Source organism: Oenanthe melanoleuca, chromosome 12 (genome assembly GCF_029582105.1).
Source record: "Oenanthe melanoleuca isolate GR-GAL-2019-014 chromosome 12, OMel1.0, whole genome shotgun sequence".
In the NCBI taxonomy this organism is placed as follows: Eukaryota; Metazoa; Chordata; class Aves; order Passeriformes; family Muscicapidae; genus Oenanthe; species Oenanthe melanoleuca.
The window spans coordinates 2,150,291-2,172,080 of record NC_079346.1 but is presented as its reverse complement, the minus strand read 5'-3'; the positions used below and the strand labels follow the sequence as shown (position 1 = coordinate 2,172,080).

At 40.7% G+C, this 21,790-nt stretch overlaps 1 protein-coding gene across 1 annotated transcript in view; it reads left to right on the top strand.

Moving 5' to 3' along the window:
* The window catches only part of LOC130258232 (contactin-6-like), a 122,902-nt gene that overhangs the window by 12,497 nt on the left and 88,615 nt on the right, over positions 1-21,790 (top strand). Inside the window, exon 2 of the mRNA XM_056501415.1 lies at positions 10,196-10,333. Coding sequence (XP_056357390.1) covers positions 10,279-10,333 — 55 coding nt within the window. The 5' untranslated portion in view covers positions 10,196-10,278. The remainder of the gene's footprint in view (positions 1-10,195; positions 10,334-21,790) is intronic.

The window sequence follows — 21,790 nt, the reverse complement described above, 5'->3', positions numbered from 1 at the left end:
CTCAGAAACTCACCAGAGGGGAAGGAAAGATGTAACCATGGGGGTTTCACTGTTCAGGTTTATCAATCAAACTATTCCAAATTATTTATTTTTTCCTTTTGATATGTAGCCCGAATTCAGCCAAACACCAAAATCCATGTTTGGCAGCTGATATAAGAGTGATCCTACAGCAAAGAATGCACCTGAAAAAATGTAAATTAGCAATTTCTGCCATGGAGGAGCCTTTCCACAAACCTGGCACTAGACAGACCCTGAAGCAAGGAGCTTAAATTCCAAAGACTCCTTAAATTCAATGTTCTCCTTGAACAAATCCTTATTTTTCTCTGGAATATTACCAGTGTTAAATTGCCAGTTTTGATGGCAATTTATCTTGGGCACCTTTAAAAACTGAAGGGGAAATTTGGGATGTAGACTTGTTTGCATTGATGTGAAAAATGAAAGTGGGATTCCTTGATAATGAATGCACTCACAGATTTCTTGGAACAGAACATTTTTTTCATCTTCTAAATGCAGTGGTTTTGGCTTAAAACAAAGGACAACCTTTGTAAGAGGTTTGGTGAAAACATGTGCTTTAGTAGAGACTCCAAAAGGCAAAAGTTGCTTTTGATAAGGGAGAAAGGAATGATAAGAGGATGGGGTAAAATCCCTTTGCTATGGAAAGACAGATTTTGATATTCCTAAATTTGCTGATCCAGCAAATGTGAGTTTACAACAAACAGTGTGATGCAGGAATGAAACCAGAGGAATTTCACTTTTTGTGCCACCACAACAGCACAGCCAGGGATGGGTGAAGGGTGCAGGAGCTGCTTGGGAAGGGCACAGAAATCAGATATAAAAGTGGAATGGAAAACACAGAGGGGGATGCAAAGGGAAGGAGAAGCAGCTAAAGATGGAGGTGAATTTTCACCAGCCCCCTTTAACTGCCACAATAACAATGTTCAAACCCTCAGGAATTTCCACCCTGCAGGTTTCTCTGGGAATTGTGAGTTTTCCCTGCCCTTTTCCTGGGTGTTCAGGTGGTGAGGGATGGGAATAACCCCCCAGCACCCCTTTGTAACTTGGACATTGAATCAGCAAAACCATTTTCATCAGGCTTGGCCAAGTGGCTGCTCCTCAGAGTGGCCTTGGTGAGGCTGCAGTGCTTAATTCACTTTTTCTTTCCTCTATTGTAACAGATTGTTTGGCATTGTCTCCTCTCAATTATTCCCTGTGATTCCAACAATACATTTTGAATAAAGAGAGTGGAGATGAAAGCACTGAGCAGAAGGGGATAAAAGAGGCTCCTTGGAGAGCTGGTGTTAAAGGCAACAGGTGAAAGTCCTGCTAGATTTCCATGTCCAGTTTAATGGATGAGGAAATAAAGCAGAAATGAAAAGGAGGTTTTGCCTCTTGGGGAAAAAAAAAATCACTGCCAGGAAAAAAATCTCTTGCTAAATATTTATATCCAGTCCTGGCCTTTCACTGCCCTTCACGTTTTTGAATTTTAGAATTGATTTATTTTAAATAACTGCATACATAAATAAGTGCATCCTAAACATAGCTCTCTGTGTATTAGGAGATTCTAAGTAAAATTATTATTCTTATCATAAACCAGATAAATTTAAAGAGTTCTTCTTCCAAAGATATTTGGTCCTGGTTCCCAGCTGGTGCAAATTTGCATTTTTCCATGAAGGTCAAAGTTCTCCTACTCTCACCCAGGAGCAGCCAACCCTGTTTACCTGCTAAAAACCCAGAGCACCTCCAGATCAGCAAGTTCAAGTTCTTCAGTGCACCCAGGAAGGGAAAACATTCCTAAATCCTGATTACCATTCCAGCTAACATTTTGCTTTTCTAACCTGTTCTGAGTTTGTAGCAATTGTCTGCTGCACATCCAGCAGATGCAAATGCATCAATCCCTGCATGTGTGACTTGTTTGGAGTGCAGGGCAATTATCCAGGAATAAAATCAATTTCTAACAAATCATCTGCCATGTGCAAAGCAGGACTCTAATAGTAATTAAAGTCATAAAATGGATTAATGTTTCTCTCTATCTCTTTCTTTTACCCACTGGTAAAACCAGCTCATAAATGAGTTCTAGGAAAGAGCACGAACTGCAGAAGAAATTAATTAATAAACAGCAAATAATCACAAATCATTTAATTTAGGCTAGGATTACATCATGATTTTCAAGCAGCTTGATACAATTATCTGTGTCATGTGAGCTGACTTTGAAGTGACTTTGAGGGAATTTAGATGCTCACATGGAACTGGGAGCAAAAACAAAAATATAAAGTATAAAAAGGGGAAAATAGATAAGTCTTGTTTTAAATGCACCAAAATATTCTCTAAAGTTGTATTTCTATTTAGCTCACATTGACATGTTATTCTCCAATATACTCAAATATAAGCTCATAATTAAGTTTTCTTCTCCAATTGCCAACTTAAATACAAAACAAATCTATAAGTTATTCCCTGACTTGAAACACAACCATCTTCTCAAAATCAAAACAGTGGTTTGTGTTAAAGTCCTCTGCTCCTCCCTTCTGTACCACCCAAACCCTTCTGGATTTTCCATGGGGGATCCTTTAAAATTCCAGCTTTTCCCCTTGGCTGTTTAAAGGATTCCCTCCTCCTCTTCCTCTCCTGCCTTCCACCAGCAGAAATAAATCATTTGTATTCCTCTTCCCATCTCCAGATCATCTTGAAACCTGTCTAGACATTAAAGCAATCTGTTTACTGCACTGATTATTCCACTTGGCTGTATCCCCTATCTTAAAATACATGGATTATGCTGAATTAAGTCCAATTTCATCCAGAAACCAACTGATTATTTTCTTCCTTTTCCTCATTATCCAAGAGATTCTAAATGATAGCAACAGCATCACCAAGGAGGAAGGGAATGGGAAGGATCCTCATTTCACACTGAATCATTTACTTGTTAAACAATAAGCCTTGAAATTAACTTTCCCTCCTGACACCCCTGCATGCACAAATGCAAATAAAATGATTACAGGCTTCATCCTGGGCAAAAATAATGGTCATGGATGGTTCAGCTAATCTAAAAGTCACCCTGGAATTGCAGCCTTGCTTGTTCCTATTTATATTGGTTAGAATTCCACTAATCATGGTTTAAATCTGTGGCCACCCAGGTCAGCCCAGAACGAGTCCTGGCCACTTCATTTACTGCTGCACTGCAGTTTAGGGCTGTTAAAAAATCCAAATATTTCCTGACAGCTCTCGGGGGAAATCTGCAGTTCATAATTTCCTTTCATGGTGCTATTAATACTTCCTGACAGGCTGAAAGCCAGTTGTTAATAATCTGGCAGATTTCCAGGTTCTTGTCTAAAATTAGCTTCAGCTTCACTTCAATATTTTTTTTTGTTTTGTTTTTTGCAAATCTTAGCCCTTGATCCAGAAATTTCTGAGGCAGGAGTGGCAGGGGGATGCCCTGGTCCCCTTCTGCAGGTGTTGGTCCAAGCCTTGAACCTCCTGGTTCAAAAGAGAATTGCTGAAACTCCAAAACTCCAGGGATGCTTTGCTCAACTCCACATTCCATTTGGGAAGAAAGTTTGGTGGGTTCTCTGTGTCCAGAGGGCAAAGAAATTGCCTTTTCTTATTTTTAAAGGTGTTGTGAAGGCCAGCAGCTGGAGGACCAGATGTGTAAAGAATGCAGCAGCAAAAATAATAAATACTAAAGATATTGTTTTATTGGAAAGGAGAGCCCCATAAAGATATCACAATGCTTTTAATAAGGATTTTAATAAAAAGATCTGGGATAATGGATGTGAAGAAGCAAAAGATTAAACTGCAGACACCCAATAAGAGACTTTAGGGTGGCACAAATGAAAGCATTGCTGGGATATCAGGCTCACAGAGAAACAACTGCTGCAGATCTTGAAAGAGATGAAGTCTTCAAGATACCATTGTAAAAGTTTATCAACAATTCCTTTATTAGCCTAGATGTCTTTGAAGAAACCTGCACACTGTCTTTTGATGATATTCTAATTTTGATCCTCTTTTTACTGAAGAAATGGGAACTTTGCTGCTGACTTCAGTTGAAACAGCATCAATTATTTTATCATTATTACACTGATAATATTTGGAAGGAGTTTTTCTCTCTTACTCATAGTTATGAAGAAGATATTAAACTTTTCACTTGGGAAGAACAATGTGTGCTCTCCATTCCCAGTGTTTGGGAGCTGCAGCTTCAGTGTTTGTGAACATGTTAAAAGAAATGTGATAATTGGTTTGAAAGTGATATTGTCAGATTTAACACCTTCAGATCTCTTCAAAAACCACATTTCATAATGTATTGAATTGAAAATTGATCCACACTTACATTTCAGCCAGGCCTTGGAAACCTTTTGATCAGACATTTTCCATCTCAATGTTTGCTCAATAATTGCTGCAGACTGTATTAAATGATTAGGAGAGAATCTTCCTGTAGTTGGAAATTACCTTTACTCTAATTCACATGGAGAACATTCTCTTCTGTAGCTCCCACAAATCTCTGGGCTCTGGACTGATGTTTTCATCCCACCAACACTTCCAGGACAGATTTCACACAGGTGTTGGAGGTCCATGCCCACTTCTTTAGGGATTAAAATGAGAGCAGCACAGTTTTAGCCAAAGAATGAGCAATCAGCCCCTTCAGGCTGATTACTGGCATTGCATAGTTTATAAATTTTTTAAAAAGCTGTCAACAAATGTGGTTGTATGAGATCACTGCACCTGGGTTCAGCACAAGGACTGGGTTGGTTTTACTCATATTGGTTATATTATATATATTATATATTTACTTCTATTGGTTATATTCATTTTCACTTAAGCACTTTGCTGTTGAAAGACATTTTAATGCTGGTTTGCCAAGCCCACTGGGGTTTCTGTCTTTCAGTCTTTGCATTTGGGATAAATACAGCAAATTCTCTGGCTCCTGCCTGCAGAGCCAGGGTTATTTACAGCTGGGAATGCCACACAAGCTTGGCTGCTGCCCTGGAGCAGCTCACATACTCATGGCACTCCCTGAGACCTTTCCAGCAATTCCAGTGGATCCTGAAGCACATGGACACGTTCTGCAGTGCACTGATGGCAGAGGAGGGTTTCTCTCTCAGCATCCTTGCTGTGAAAATTAAAATGCAGGGGAAAACATCAAAATAATTCTAAAATTATTTAATTTTTTTTTTTTTTTTAATTTTATTGTGTCTTGTACTTGACTGTTAAAGAAGGTGACAATCCTTACAAGGATGCTTAGAATCATGGAATGGTTTGGGTTGAGAGGGACCTTAAAAATCACCCAGTGCCACCCCTGCCATGGCAGGGACACTTCCACTGTCCCAGGTGCTCCAGCCCCAATGTCCAACCCGGCAATTCCAGGGTGAGCACCCCAAATTCCCTGTGCCAGGACATTTCAGTGCTGCTGAGTCCACCCAGAGCACAGTCCATCCCATTTCTCCTCAAATCTTTAAATTTGGGGATTTTGAGACAGCAGGAGTGTCCCACCCTGCAGGATCTCAATGTCACCTGAAACACAACGAGCTGTTTGCTCGGATTTAGGAAAATGTTTTGAAAACACAAGATTTAAACCCTCCCTGAAGGCTTTATGTGCTGAATTTGAATTGCAAATGAGCCACAAGATTTTCCTTTTCCCTGGGAAAAGTAAGCAACAGCAGTCAGGAGTGAAAACCAAATGAAAAGCCAAGTCCTTTTGTGCAAGAGGAAAAATAGGAGTGATCAGTATCAGAAACCTTTGTTAAATAGCACAGGGTGCTTTTCTCCCTCAAAATATGGTTCAATAATTCTAAATAAGCAGTAAGTACTCCAACAGCATAGTAAATCCTGCTGGAGCCTGGAAAACTGGTTGCTCCTGCTCCTGTTCTGGTGGTTGCAAGTGTTTGCTATTCACTCTGATATGGATAGCTGGAAAATAGTTTGAGTGCAGAAAGCGCCTCAGGGGTAAAAAGTTTGAAAAGAAAAATGTAGCTGTATATCATTGGCATTCATGAGAAAATTCACATTAGATGCCTTGGAATCAGGTGCTCAGGAGACAATGGAGAGATCAGGAGCAATGGTGTGCCAGGAATGCAAGCCTGGCTGCCACAGACTCTGCTCATTTCCTGGCACATGAGGGATAAAAAATAAAAAAAAGAAGGGTGGAAGGCCAAATTCTAGAGATAATATAGATGTGTGGAAGCTGGTGGGAGGGAAAGCTGAGGCTGCAGAATGAGGCTGTGCATGCTCTGCCTGGGTTAGAGCCTTTCTCCCCACATTTCCATTCCTTTATTCTCCCACACAGATCTCATTCCATGGGTGGTCACCCCAATAAACCAGTCCTGGGGTGAAGCTCCCTCACCTCCACCACTGTGGAATTTGGCCCCAAATCCCTCTTCTTGAATATTCTATTTTTTTTTTTTTCTTCCACCAGGTCAAAAAGTTGCTCTTTCTGCAAGCACAGCTACATTTTGCCATGGGTAAAAATGTCAATTTGCTGGAATTTAGCTGAGAGCAAAATCTCATCATTGCCAGGGCCTGACAGGTTTTACCCCAGTTCAATGTCACATCACCACCTGAACCAACTTTTGCTCTCAGAAAACTTAACAGAAAATTGTGGCAGCAGTGGGGAATGGGGGCTATTTCCAGGAGAATTCAGATGACACCAGAAGAGTGTTTGAATTTTATCACAGATTTGGTCTTGCAAATGTTTTGTTGCTCAAAAAATAAATGGTTGTAGAAATTAAGGGTCTTGAAAACCAAAGCCTTGGCACCAGGTTGGGCTCAGCAAAGAACAAGATATTGGCACTGACTTTAATGTGTTAAATATATGTCAGATTATTTTAATTAATAAATGAATCATATTCCCTTCCAAATTCCAAGGAAAACATCTGTACAACTGCAACCTTCAGCCACACAACAGGAGAGCTTTCCCCTCCGTGTGCTAAATGCCAAATCAACACTCAAATCCCACTTTTAGCCTGAATTTTTCAGTCTCCCAGATGTCCAGGAGGGAATGTTTGATGGCAGCACTAGCTCTGTGTACTTTCTTTCCAGTGATATTTCCCAGATATTTCCCTGCAAGGAGAAGCAGGGGCTGCACAACTCATCCCCACTGCTGACCTGCTATTTTATCCCATTTATTCACCTCCTGTGTATCCCTGGCTGTCCCAGCATTTGGATGTCTCAGGAGCAGATATTTCTCCTTCCCCCACAGATAAGAAGTGAAAATGACTGATATAAACTATCTGAGAACTGAATTCTTTCCTATGTACTTGTTTTCTCTAATAGGAGAACAACAAAAAATGATGTTGCCTACTTCTGTAACAAACATATTTGTATAAATTACATCCTGCTGACAAATGGACACACAATCAGGATTTTAGGGGGAAATGTAATGTTTCCCCCATGATCATATTTAACATGTTTTGTTTTCCATCCATCTCTCTGCTCAAACTGTGGCATAACAATTAGAGTAAGTGATAGCAGCACATCCAGAAAACAAAGGGTATGATGGCAGAATTTATCTTGTTACATTTCTTGATTTAAAGCCAGTCTGGGATTTCTGGTCTGAACCAGATTTTTCTTATGCTATAAATATTTCAGTTTTTTCATTTATTCTTGATTTAGTTTGACAGTAAATAATCCCATGGAAGCTGCTGTTGGAAAGATGTTGTAAAAATTATTAAGTGCCTGCTCACCAGTTCAGTCCTTGTGTTTGTCAAAGGGAAGGTTGTGAAACAGCTGGGTAACTTTAAGGAAATATATGTGTGTATATGTGTGTGTGTTTACAGTAATGCACCAAAATTTGCAGTCCTAGGAGCAGAAGAATTACAGTTCTGAGGATTGATCAATACCTTGTATGAATACAAAGAGTTTGGGTTGGATATTCTGGATATTGGCAGCTGCAGGTTCTTGGTTCAGGGTTCCAAAAGACTCGCCCATAACCCAACAAGAGGAGAATAGAAAGCAGGGAGGGTTTCAAAAGGATATTTCCTTGGAAAAAATAAAAATAAAAAAAAATAAATAAAAGGATCTGTCCTCTTGGAAAAGGATGGTCTGGCCTTTATTGGCTATTTTTTGTTTAGAATAATTTTTGTTTGGAATATCAGGAAGCACCTGAGTAACTCTGGATGGTCTAAGTTCCATTCCCAATTTTCTTTGGAAACTCTTGCACCTTTAGGAGGGATTTCTGCACTAAATAACTCACACACCCAATGTGGAAGGACCAGAAACTTGATCTAATTGAGAGATCTTGAGGAAAAGAATTTGAGTGGGACCAGCACTGGGAAATGCTCCCTGTCCAAGAAAACAAGCACAGAAAAATACCCAGCACAGGAAGGAAATCCAAACAGAAATGCCAAGGAAAACACGTGGGAATGTGCAAAATTCACAGCAATAAGTGCAGCAGAAGGGGATAAATTGCAGACAAACGCTGGTTGTTATCTGCTGACAGCCAGCTTGGCATCCAGCAGGATGGTTTGTCAGCAAATGGGCAATTGGAGCCTCTCACCTGCTGCACACACAGGTCCTGGGTGCCTGGGGAATCTCCCTCCTCCAGGAAAAAAAAAAAAAAAAAGCTAAAACTGGGACAGGTAAAGTCAAAAATTAGTACAGGAGGAGTAAGTAATTAATTAAAATCCTATCTTACATTTATTTGATCTGAAGGGATATATTCTGTCCAGGGAGGACAAGGGAAAACAAATGTAAAGCTTTTTTTTTGTCTCAGATATCACAGATACGTACAGGAGCTTCGAGACAAATATTGACAAGCAGGAGAAAGGGTGTGAAATAAATATGATGTGATTCAATAAGGAAAAGCACCAGGTTTGCCACTGAAGCAGAAATAATCAATGCCTACCTTCAGTATCGACAGGTGGTTTAAAGGAGGGGCTGGAGTGGAACCTGCACTGAAGGCAAGGGCTCTAAAAAAACACCACAAGTGTTAAAAAAGAAAGGAAATATTGGCTGAGGGTATTTAGGTGCAGTTCCTGCTGCTTGGGGCAGGGCTGATGTATCAAGGTACAGCCCAGCTCATCCTTCTCTGTTTCTACTTCCACAGAATTATAATTTAGTGGTTTTAATCCTTTTCCTTTCAAACACTTATAAATTTTGCAAATGTTCTTCAGCAGATCACAGCTGTGTGCGAAGTAGGACATCATGAAAGGCAAAAAGAAACTCTGGGGTTTTTCCATCCTTTTTTCCCAAAACTTGTCAAGTTTTGATAGTTCCTCGGGTTTTTAAGCGCCTCCCCTGAGACCACCTGCAATTTTTAGGTGCAGTTTATAGAAAATACTAACAAAATTAAGTCCCTTAGAGAAAAGGGATGGCTTCCAGGAGATTTGGATTTCTCAATTTTCTAAAAAAACATCTCTCTCACTCCTATCAGCAATAAGTTCCAGGGCAACCCTGGATGAGATCTTTTCACACTGCTGTGAAAAATGAGACGAGTGAGAAGAGAACATGGATCCATAAGTGTGGCTCATAATTGTAATTTCTCAGTGGAAAATTTTCAGCACTTAAAAGGTTTGGAATGATTTTACAATTTTGTAAACTCATTTTATTAAGTGATTTCTGGTTTCAGCTGCTTTATGAACTGATCCCCAGCAGTAAATCACTCGTGTGCCCTTTGGGAGTGTAGGCCAAGCAGATTCTTTTTCCTGCCTTAATTCATCATCTGTTGACTGAAATGTCAAAGGAAATTAGAGGAAATTGTTATGTAAATCCTTACAGGAGGATGGTTCGTTTCTGAAGGATAAAACTTCACACAGAAAAGGTTTTTTTTTCTCTTTACATGGGGTGTGTGTGACACTGGGATCCCTTCTCCTCCCGTGGGAGATCAATCATTTTGCACCAGGACCTGCTGACATTAAAACACATTCACCAGAGGATCCTGGTGGGCTCACTGTGGGACCATGGAACCTTTTCTTCCATCCCACACTGTCAGGCACAGGGAGCACAGGCAGATCTTTCTTTCCTACCTGGAGAAACTCCCTCCCATCCAAGAGATCTCTGTGCCACACGGGAGGAGCCCCAACATTATTGGATTTTCATTCCAACTTTGTGCTGCTTTGGAATTATTTTTATGCCAGGATGATCCCATCCTATTGCATTTGTAGTGCCTGAGTCTCCAAACCGTGCAGCAGAAGGTGGTTTTACCTGGGGAAATTTGGGGTGTTTATTTGGAGTCTGTACTTTAATTGCCCAATATCTCTTCCTGTTTTTGCAGAGTATCCAGGTAGTCACAGGAAGACACACTTTACTTTCTTCCACTGATTGGATGGGAGGAATTTTTGACCTTGGAAAGTGGAGATGGTGTTGCTATGGAAACTAATAAGTCTGCTGCCATTCATGAGCTGCAGCACAGGTAAAATGTTCCACTATTAGTGTTTGTGATTGATAAATCTCTATCAGTGTCATAATTCTTGGGGAAAGAAGAAGCAGTTCCCAAAATTAACAGAGATTTTCTGTATGAACAAGTGACTGAGGAGCTTTTCATCAGGACATGTTTTAATTTCAAACAACTCCAGGTGCTGCCTTTGAACCAGGAAAACACTTTTCAAGATCATAAGAAAGCTGGAATCCAGGTAACAGCTTTAAAAAAGACTCTAAGCTGTAACAGTGAGAAAGGAAAACAATTGTCACCTGGGTCACAACACCATGTAAACATTTTTTGGCCACATTAGCAGCAAATGGAGCTGGACTGAAAACCAGACCAGTTTGGGAGCACTGATTTAATGGCTTTGATTCCACATTTCATCTCACACCCTTCAAGTGCTTCCATATGAGTGAAGTGTCTTTAAATCACTGTGAACTGAAAGGAAAATTAAAGTGTTTATTTATGATGTCCAAAAATGGGTGAGAATCATAAGGACTATCGCTATAAATACACAAAAAGGAAGGAAAATCTTGCTTAAAGCCCAAAGCAAATGCAAACATTCCTTCTTTGCTTCCTGCTGGAGTGGTGATGGACCCTCATCCCACCCTGGGCATCCTGACACTCCTCAGGCTGGGATCAGAGGCCAAAGTGTGGCTGGAGGAAGCAAAAATTCATCCCTCCATTCTCCTTCTTGAATATCCCTTGTGCTTAATTAAAATATCAACAGTTTGTAACATATTGTGAGGTAAAATGTTCTTTTCTGCCTGGCTGGGCATTGCTCACAGTGAGGGTTTGGTATTCTGAGTTCATTCCAACTCTGAACCTTTCTTCTAATTAAAAGCATATAACTTGACAATCCTGCTTCATAAAGCCATAAAAATGGGATTAACTCATGTGGCTCATTACAGCCTCATCTCCAAACAGGCTCTGAATGGGAGCTGAACTCTTTGAGGTTATAATGGATTTGGGGATGGACTGACCCTTCACACTTGGCTGTGATAGAAACCATGACAACTGACTTTTGTCTGCAATTAATGCATTGAACTCTAAATAGCCAGGATATTACTCATGTACTTACAAGGAAATTGTATTAAAGTAACCTCAAATGATACTTAAATTAATTATGTAGTGCATGAGTCAGCAGCTGTTTGAAGTGAAGAAACAGAGCACAGGGCAGACTTCAGTAGCATTTTAAAATACAATTTAAATGAAACTCGATGCTGTTTTATCTAAATGCGAAATGTAAACCCCAGGATAAAAAAATGCAAATCTCAGGATCAGACTTTCTGTTAAATCAATACAAGGTTGCTGCTTCAGTAACAAACAAGCAGCATGTTAAGGACTAAAAAACTTGGAATATGTAAAATATTGTGATATAGAAAATAATTCAAGTGAGGAATTGCTCATTTAAGCCCAGCTTTGCTGAACTAATCTCAACAACCACATGTTTAGGAGCCAAACCTTCCCTTTAATTCCCCACTGCCCCCTTGGGTACCTCTCACAGATCATTCCCTTCTTTATTACCCTGAATAAAGCACTTGCACCAGTCTTTCAGAGCACAGGATTCCCCTGTCATTCCTTGATTTCTTGGGAAAAATTTGGTGGTCCTGGAATCTGAATTGCTGAGGAGCAGGACAGCTGTGTGAGGGACAAGATATTCTTACACCCATGATTTATTTCTCCAAAAAAAGAACCTTTTTTTTTTTTTTTTCTCCTTTCCCCCAGGCTTTTATTTTTGAAACTTTTTGTCATCTTCATCATTCTTGCCAGAGGATCTTCATTAACAAGCCCAGTCCCAGGTTTAAATCTGAGTTAAAAGGTACTGGGAGCTCACTGATAGATGAACATGTTCAGCTTTTAAAGACTTAAAAATAGCTAAAAATGTAAATGTTCCATGTTCCCAGGCACCAAGAGTAGCTCACAACAGCCATTCTGCCCTGCTCTCAATTAAAGGAACAGCAAAATCTCCCACTGACTTCACTGGGATAAATTAATTTATACCTGGGTAGGAATTAACTCCACTGATTTCAGCAGAGCTGGGCTGATTTTCACTCTGAAAAACTCCTGGTGGCAGCAGCCAAACTGCACTCATGGCAAAACTTCTCTGCTGTATCACAAGGAAGGGTCACATCAATTTAGCAATAATAGGAATGAGTGGGAAGATGAGGATCAGCCAGTCCTGGTGCTGAGCAGTTCTGTGAGCTGGGGATGGAAAGTTAATTCAGGGTGTTGGGTGGCATTGGTCACTCATTTCCTCCTTGTGTCTACCTCAATTCTACCTGACATGGAGAATGAAAATGATTTTGACCTCTAAATTAATTTTAAATCTCAGGATTAAATGTGCTGTGCAGAAGAGCTGGGTATTATTACCCCTCAAAATGGCAATTCAATTACTCAAAAATCAAACTGCCCTCTATATTCTCTTTATAGGCAAAAATAGTGGAAAGAATAATGTTCTCTCCAACTCTTATTTTCCAGCAGAGCTTTTTTATGTGTCTCAACGAGGGTCTTTAGGGTTTTCTTGCAGTGCCTTAGGGGACAAAATAAAATAAAGTAATGCATGCACAGTGACACAGCGAGGGAACAGATCAGATTTTTTTTTTTCCCTAACCCATTGCTATTTAAATGAGATAATCTGATCTAAGCAGAGCACCAGAGGCAAGAAGGGTGATGAAGATAAACTCAGAGATCATTGCTTTAAATTCTGTGTACTTGCTACAGGGATGTACAACAACCATCTCCTGACATTGTTGAAATTTAAACATTATTTGATATGAATATGTTAAGAAAGAGCCTTCACTTTCTGGATTAAAGATGCAGGCAGGATTTTGGGAAGCTGAAATGAACAGAGCTGTCCAAAGTGCACAATAAAATGAAATAATTGTCTCTTCACACCAAAGCTCTCTCACATTTTCCTCCTGTGGCTGCTCCTGGACTGTGCTGCTTCCTCTGGAGCTGTTGTGCAAGGCAGGTTGCCAAGAATATCTTAATGAGGGAAAAATTTATTTTTAATTTTTAATGTCATATTTCTGTTCTAAGCACCCATCAGCACCTCAGGCTGTTCCTTGGGTGTGGATGCCAGGTCAGCTTCTCCACCAGGTTGGAGGAAATTTCCTCATCTCTCTCTGTCTCTGATCCCTCCTTTCTCTCCTCTGTCAATGAGGAATTATTTCTGATTATTTCAAGTGTCCTGGACAGCTGATCCAAATTTTCTGTATCTCTCCCATTCCTCAAGGGAAGTGGAACCTGTTTGATTCCTGGTGGCCTCTTCCCATCAAATAAATCCCTTTAGAGGCACAGAGAGGTGGCCTTGGTGACTGTCCCTTGTCCTGCTGATGGCCTTGGCCCCACCTTGGAAGCAGAGGGGATTTCCAGGATTAAAGACAAGGAAAAAGCAGAATAGCAGTGAATTCTCCCTATTCTGTTGGGAAATAACCCAAGCCAGTCTGACCTGCATTTTGGAAATGAGGCATCAAGTGTATTTTTACACAGCCCTTTGGCTTCTTGCCCCCACATCAATTGAAGATGCAACCACAACCTCCCGGGCTGGATTTTTGGCCCATCATTTTGAAACTGTTAAATTAGAGAGAGACATTTCCTGATGTAAAGTGTCCTGATCCTCCTCTGGCTCACAGCAGGATGAATATTGAATGCATCACATCCCACACTCTGCCTGCAGTGTCTCACAGATTTATTGTTGGCATAACAGCACCTTTAGGGATGGAACAGCAGACCATATATTTTAAGACAAGTGACATCTTTGCTATTTCTAACAGCAAAATGTGGAGGTGAACTAGTCCAGCCTGGAAATGTTAAGGCTCCTCTGAACAACCAGAGGCATTTGGAGATCTGCTGATGAGTCAGACACTGATAATAATTAGGTGTCCCTCAGCATGGAGGTTTTCATGGGTTTGGGAAATAAAAAGCTGGATTTCTGTAATTTGCTTGCAAGGTTGTGGCAGGACATGGCTGATACACAGAGACTTCCCAGGAGAGGCAGCAGTGATGTTTGGAGAACTTTAATTTCCATGCTGCAGGAGGTTCAGCTCATTCCCCAACATCAGTGAACAACAACCCTCCCCTGGTGCCAGAAAAAAGGGAACCCCAAGCCCTGAAGGGAATGAGAGAGGGTTTGGAGCTTTCCACCAGACAGACATAAACCTGCAAAGGGAACCACCTCCAGAGAGATTGGATAAAGCTGTTTATGTCATCCACATCCCAGTAATTAAATCCTTTCCTGTGGAAATCTGGCTGTTTAGAATTTAAAGAAGAAAAGTTAAATAAAAATTCAAGAAATATAGGAGACAATTGTAAATCAGGAAGGATGCAGGAATTTTAACACATAAAAAGCTTTTTCCAGTCTCACAAACCCACCCCAAAGCTTTGCCCTGAGTAGACACAGTGCCAGTCTCATATTCCCCAAGGACTCCACCCCACCCCAAACCTGGGGACAGAGAATTCTTCTTTAATCTATTTAATATCCTCTACCATGGGCTAGACTCACTCTACAGAAGAATCTCCCTCATTGTGCTTCATCTCTCAGAAAACCCTTTTTTTGGGATTGCCCTGAGTGCAGAGACATGGTGCAGAAGGGGTGAGAGCTCAGGTGATGCTTTGAGGTGAACTTTGAGATTGGAGCTGCACTGATTCCCCTCTCAGGGAAATGTTATTTATGGCTCCTGGAGTGAGCTGGAGATGCTGGAATTTATGGCTGTGAATTCACCAGACTCAGGTTTTCTAATGGCTCCAATGTCTAAATTCTCTAGTCTGAAAGTCCTTGTCTATTTTTATTATTGCTTCCCAGTCTTTTCAATTAGTTACTTTACATTATTTTTCTCCCTTTTATTTAAGTTTTACACGATTTCTTCCTGTTTCATATCAAACCATTTCATCTCCCAGCACAAAAGGCTCATTAACTTTGTAAAATAACATCCTGGTACTTTAGAAGTGTTTAATTTTTTTCCCACTTTTTTTTTTTGTTGCAAATACTTCAAAGACAATTCAATTTTACTTTATTATTACTGCCAAGAAGTTGAAATTAGCAGGTGATTAAGAACTTCAAATATTTGGAGCATTTTCTATTGTCAACAATGGCAAATTTAAGTATAAAGGAATTAAACCTAAAAAGGCACAATAATATATTACTGAAACAGTTTATTAGAGAACAAAGTTTTCAAGGAGAATTGCTGGGTTTAGGTAATTGCTTAAACAAAAAGTAGATTTAAATCAGATTTTAGAGACAAATTCTTCCCTAAAAATGGTTGAGGCCCTGTCACAGGATGCCCAGATAAGCTGAATTTTGAGATTCCTCATTTCAGAGTTACCTACCTGAATTTTTCTTTTTAGTTTAAAAGCCAAACTCACTCCATTTTTATCTCCACAATTAAAGAACTGTCACTTGAAACCCTAGATTTTACTACGGAGAGAATGATGGCCATAAAATCATGGAATCACTGGAAACTTTGGGTTGGAAGGATCATCTAGATCCTACACAAAACAGAGAGAAACTCAGCTGAAGTCTAATTTTCCACTAGCAGAAATGAGGGGGGCAGAAAAAATCCACAATTCAGACCTTGGAAATGCAAAAAAAAAAAAAAGAACCAAAAATTAATTTTCCTTTATTTTGACATGAAAACTCAAACCAAAGTTCTCTGCTGTTTAATAAAGCTGTGCTCACCCTGACACAGGTGAAGACCTTGCTCACAAACTTTTAAGTGCTGCAACAATATCTGTGACTTCCAGGTAATCACAGGCTGATCATCCCTCCCATTGTTTTCAGAAGCTGGAAAATAAAACCTGTGGGGTTATTGATTTGTTATTCTTTTTCATTTAGCTCCTATTGATCGCTGTTTATGTGTGTGTTTGGTGTTGGGCAGGAATGAACATTGAAAACTTCTTGGAATTCACTGCAGTCACACCCACTTGGCATTCCTGGGGAAATTTTGCTGCCATAATCCCAATCCAGATGGGGGGTTCAAAAATTGGTGTTTTCTCATCTGAAAAAAAAAAAAAAAAAAAAAAAAAAAGACAAGGAAAAAAAAAAATCATACACAAAAAGCGATGGATGGATGGATGATGGATGGATGGATGGATGGATGGATGATGGATGATGGATGGATGGATGGATGGATGATGGATGGATGATGGATGGATGATGGATGGATGGATGGATGGATGGATGGATGGATGATGGATGGATGGATGATGGATGGATGGATGGATGATGGATGATGGATGATGGATGGATGGATGGATGGATGATGGATGGATGGATGATGGATGATGGATGGATGATGGATGGATGGATGGATGATGGATGGATGGATGGATGATGGATGGATGGATGATGGATGATGGATGGATGATGGATGGATGGATGGATGATGGATGGACGATGGATGGATGGATGATGGATGGATGGATGATGGATGATGGATGGATGGATGGATGATGGATGGATGATGGGTGGATGGATGATGGATGGATGATGGATGGATGGATGATGGATGGATGATGGATAGATGGATGGATGGATGATGGATGGATGGATGGATGATGGATGGATGGATGGATGATGGATGGATGGATGATGGATGGATGATGGATGGATGGATGGATGGATGGATGGATGGATGATGGATGGATGGATGGATGGATGGATGATGGATGATGGATGGATGGATGGATGGATGGATGGATGGATGGATGATGGATGGATGATGGATGGATGGATGGATGGATGGATGGATGGATGGATGGGTCTCTGCTTCCCCTTCTGTGCCAATCCCTGTCCCGTGGGTCAGACACTGCCTAAATTCCCACCTGGTTTGCTGCAAGAGGGAAATTAATAAACTTTATTTTGATATATTTGATTTTTAGACCCTTGCAGAATTTTGGTAGCAGCACTTTTCCCCTTCTGCACAGCATAACCAGTATTTTGCCCTGTGCTCAATATTAATATCTGCTTTATTGTTCTATTCTAATTACAATCTCATTATGAAAGGGGCCCTATATTTTCCCGTGACAGATATTGCATCTCATTGTTAGTGGATCTTGGTTATTCCATGCTTATTGTTATTAATAATTTGTAGCAATTGGATTGGAATTAGAATATTGCTTTGCTAAATCACTTTTGCTGCTAATTAAGGCACTGAGTGTGACATTGTTTAGCTGCAAACATCATCGTCCTGCTTTTCAGCCTGCTCTAATTACCTGTAACTCATTCATTTCAACTTAGAAATCAGGTCTTTTAATCAAACTCCTTTGAGCTTTGCCGTGGTGGGAGCTGCTCTTGGTGGGAATGAAAAGTTCTCGTGGACAAAGATATTTTAATGACAAATGCACCTTTCACTGCAGCCCTGGAGCTCCTTAGAAACAGAATAATTGTCCTCAATGCTTCCAAACACAATAGAAGGAGGAGGGCTCTGAGGGAAAAGTGAAAGATAACTGAAAAATTCCAGCTCTTCAAGTATCAGCAAGGAAACCACAGTAGCTTTAAATTGTCTTCTCTGCACAGAACATCTGTGAGATCAGATCTGTCACACTGTTTGCTGGGGTAATATTTCCTCTGGAGAAGCAGCATCACTTGGTTATTTGCCTGGGAACTTTACTCACTCTGGCTGCCAAACAAACAGCAGACACACAAAGGTCACGCTTGAGTCTTGAGTGAAAAGTCACATTAATGGCCAGGGGCTTCCTGGGGTGTGTCTGGCATTAGCAGGAACTCTCTGTCAGTGACAGAACCTCTGACATATCCTGAACATCGCAGCAGCTTGAGGAAAAGCAGGAAAAAGGGTTTATTTCTGTGCAATTCTTCCTGCAGCCATTTTAGGGCAGTGTAAAAAAAAGGTGTAAAAAAGGTGCAGATTTTGTGCTGGAGCTGTTCTGCAAACACACCTGCACACACCTGCAGCAGCTTCACTTTCTTTTGTCATGGAATCACAGAGTGATGGAATGGTTTGGGTTGGGAGGGATATAAACCCATCCAGTGCCATGGCAGGGACACCTCCCACTGTCCCAGGTGCTCCAAGCCCAATGTCCAGCCTGGCCTTGGGCATTCCAGGGATCCAGGGGCAGCCACAGCTGCTCTGGAATCTGCCAGGCCTGGGCACCCCCAGCTCCAGCAGCATCCTGCATCCCAGGGAGGAAGATGCAGGACAGGCAGGATTCAGGCACCACTCCAGCATCATTCCAGAGCCAGTGGAAGGTTCTTCAGGAAGATTATTTCCATGGGAGGTTATTTCTGTGCTTTGATCTCCAGTCTGGGTGGGTTGTTTGCCACAGGATTTCCTTAACAGCAGATGCAAAGCTCGTTATCATTTGGGAGAAAACAGCAACCTGTGATGAATTCAAATCCCTTGGGATTGGCTTCTCCTTGGTGGAATTGCTGGGTGCCCTTGCCCCACTGGGCTTGGTTTTTGTTTCAGTGCCCAGCAGGTACCCAGGCTGCCACTCCTCCCTCCCAAACCTTGGACAGTCTGTCTCAGTGCCCTGAGCCCACCCTGGAAAATTCAGAGTACTTTAGAGGAAAATCTCTCCAAACTTTGGCTCACGTGCTCAGAAGGCCTTTCCCTCCAGCCCCAAAGTGATTTATGGGATGCAATTTCTTCATCCTCTAACATTGCCTCACTTCATACACTTATGCCAAATTGTTTCTGATGATTTATTACTTTTCCTACAGCTTATAAAAAAAATGAGTATCAATACAATGTCAACAAAACTTCAGGGGTTAATCTCTGGTACCTTACTGAGCATTAATCAGATTCATATTTCAGTCATATTAGTCTAAATCTACTAAAATATCTGATGGTATAATGCAGCTTAAATCAGAATATAATGTGATACCTCCAATTGCAGTTTCTATTTAGTTTTATTCTGACTTACACTGAATATGGTAGAAATAAAAGACATTTCTCTGTGTCTTCCTTGTACATTTGTGAGTTTGCAAAACACAAATAGTTTGCTCTAGGCCAGAGAAAATGTAACCATTAATGCAATAGATACTGAATTCATATTTGCCTGACAAGTGACCTTATCAGCTATAACTTGTCATCTTCTAATTAGTCTACATTTATTTTATTCACTCAATTAACCCCCAGCCTCTCCAGGAGATAAGTTTGCAATACACGAAATTATATGTGGTGCTGCAATTAAAATGGTGCTGCACATGCACTCCACAAATTTGCCTTAAAGAAAGGTAAACCTCATTAATATCCCACCAGTCTGATTGAAAATTAAAATGGTTTTATTGCCAATGATGCCACTGACTTTCAGTGCTCAATGGCAGGGAACAACAATGTCTTTTCTTTAGAGAATCTAAGAGTAATCACACAAAGCTAAGAATGCTCAGTGAGATTTAGAGAGCAGAAATATCTATGTATTATTAAACCTCACCTTCCCAGAGAAATGGCCAAATTCTTCACTTAAAATAAATATTTACAGATTAAGAGTGACCTGAAAGGTGAGCACCTAGAATTTGTATGGAAAAGAACAAAATCCTATGAACAGAATCCAGCTTGATTCACATTTTGTGCCTTGAACTGACTTGGGTTAAGAGTTTTGAATAAAAAATCTCAACCACACGATCAACAGAAATTCATGCAAAGTTTAAGGAAACTGAACCTGAATCAAGATTTTAGTCCTAGTTTAAAATGTGTGAAGTGCTTGTGCATATACACAACTAATTTATAGGAGAAATTGAGGCAAGGGAATTGTTGTCAGCTCAAAGGTGGATGTCCAAAATAATCAAAGGAACATTTATTGTATTGCACTGACATTTTACCCAAATGTCTGCATAGTTTTTGAGCTATTAGGGATGTGAGAACACAAACAGGCAGAAAATGAGAGTGGTGAAATAGGACGTGCTGTAAATTCAGTCGGATGCAATTACTGAGGAGGGGGAGCACGGGGCACCCTCCTCTCTTTGCTTTAGAACCCTGCAGCCTAAATCTCCTGAAATTAGAGCTGAATCCATCACTGATGGTGCCACTGCCCAGGAATACGGCCTTGAGCAGGTTTGTCATAACTCTGCTGGTGATCTGCCCCGTGGGCACGGCCACCATCACTCAGAGGAGACAATCTCCCAAGGAGCACAAGTCAGGCAAAAAAAAAAGTCAAGCCTTGTGGGACAAGCTCTGCTGCAGATGGATGGCAGCAGCAGCTCCTCACACACCTGTGCAGGATCAGGGTTTCATCCCCAGGGAAGGACTGGAACTTCAGCCCTGAAATCCCACGGAAACGTGGGGAGAGGGAAGAGCTGGCTGCCCAGCCAGGCTGGACACTGGGGCTGGGACGGTGGAAAATGTCCCTGACATAGCAGGAATGGGATTTCAGCCCCTTCCAACCCAAACCATTCTGTGCTCAGTGATTCCATGATCCAGCCTGAACTCCACACTTGCCCTTTTATCTTCACATCCTGAAATTCTCCATCACCTCCACATCTCTTGATTTCTTTTGGTTTGTAATCTCATCCTTGTATTACTTTCACTTTTTGGACTCCATCTTTGCATTTCATTCTATTTTGTGCTTGCATTTATTACATTTCACTGCTCAAGTTAGCCCAACAATTTAAACACTCTGTCCCAGCTCAGGGGACGACAAGGAGCCCCCACATTGAGTGTCCTCCTTTCTTTGGCATCAAACCACTTTCCTTTTTGGTTTTTTCCCCTCGATCTGCTGCAGTTTGAATTCCACCACTGGCAGAGATGGGATGACTAATCCAATTTCCCTCTAAGCAAAGAGTCCTCTTGCATTTCTCTCTGCACTTCTACTTTTTCCCTGAATAGCCGTCATTTAATGCCCCGTTATCTTGGATGGCACTCATTTAGTGCTTTATTAAGCAGTAATTCAGCAGCCTGTTATCAGTTCCTCCTAGAGCTGGGGAAAATATGCCAGCCAAGTATGTGAGATTTCCGCAGAATTACAGTGGTTTTGTGATTTTTGGATTAGAGAAAAATTACCCCGAAGTAATAGATATGAAATGTTTTCCCTGCATTTCATTATTGGCCCGGTGCTAAAGCTCCCATCAGGCCATTCTGACTGCAGATTGTCTGATTTTTATTTCTGTTTCCAACCCAAGCAGCAAAATTCTGCAAAATCACAGAGCACTCAATGGACTGAGAAGTCCTAAACCTGGACTCACTTTTTCTCTCGTACTCATGAATGTTTCCAGGTGGGTAAAAAGACATAAATTAATTTTTAGAGCTTTTTAAAAATCAGGGCGTTAAACTGAAATAATGGGCAAGAGTAGAAACCAAAGTGTAGAGGGGTCAATGTAAATCTCAGCTGGAAAAAAAATGGATTTGTGAAAAAATTTTGATGATGGAATAGGTAAAGGATTGGAATAGGATTGGAAATTACAACTTGTAGAAGTTGAGGAAAATAGTAATTTTTAGTGATAAATCATCCCTGTTTCCTAAAAGGGCTGGATTTTAAGAAACAATGAAT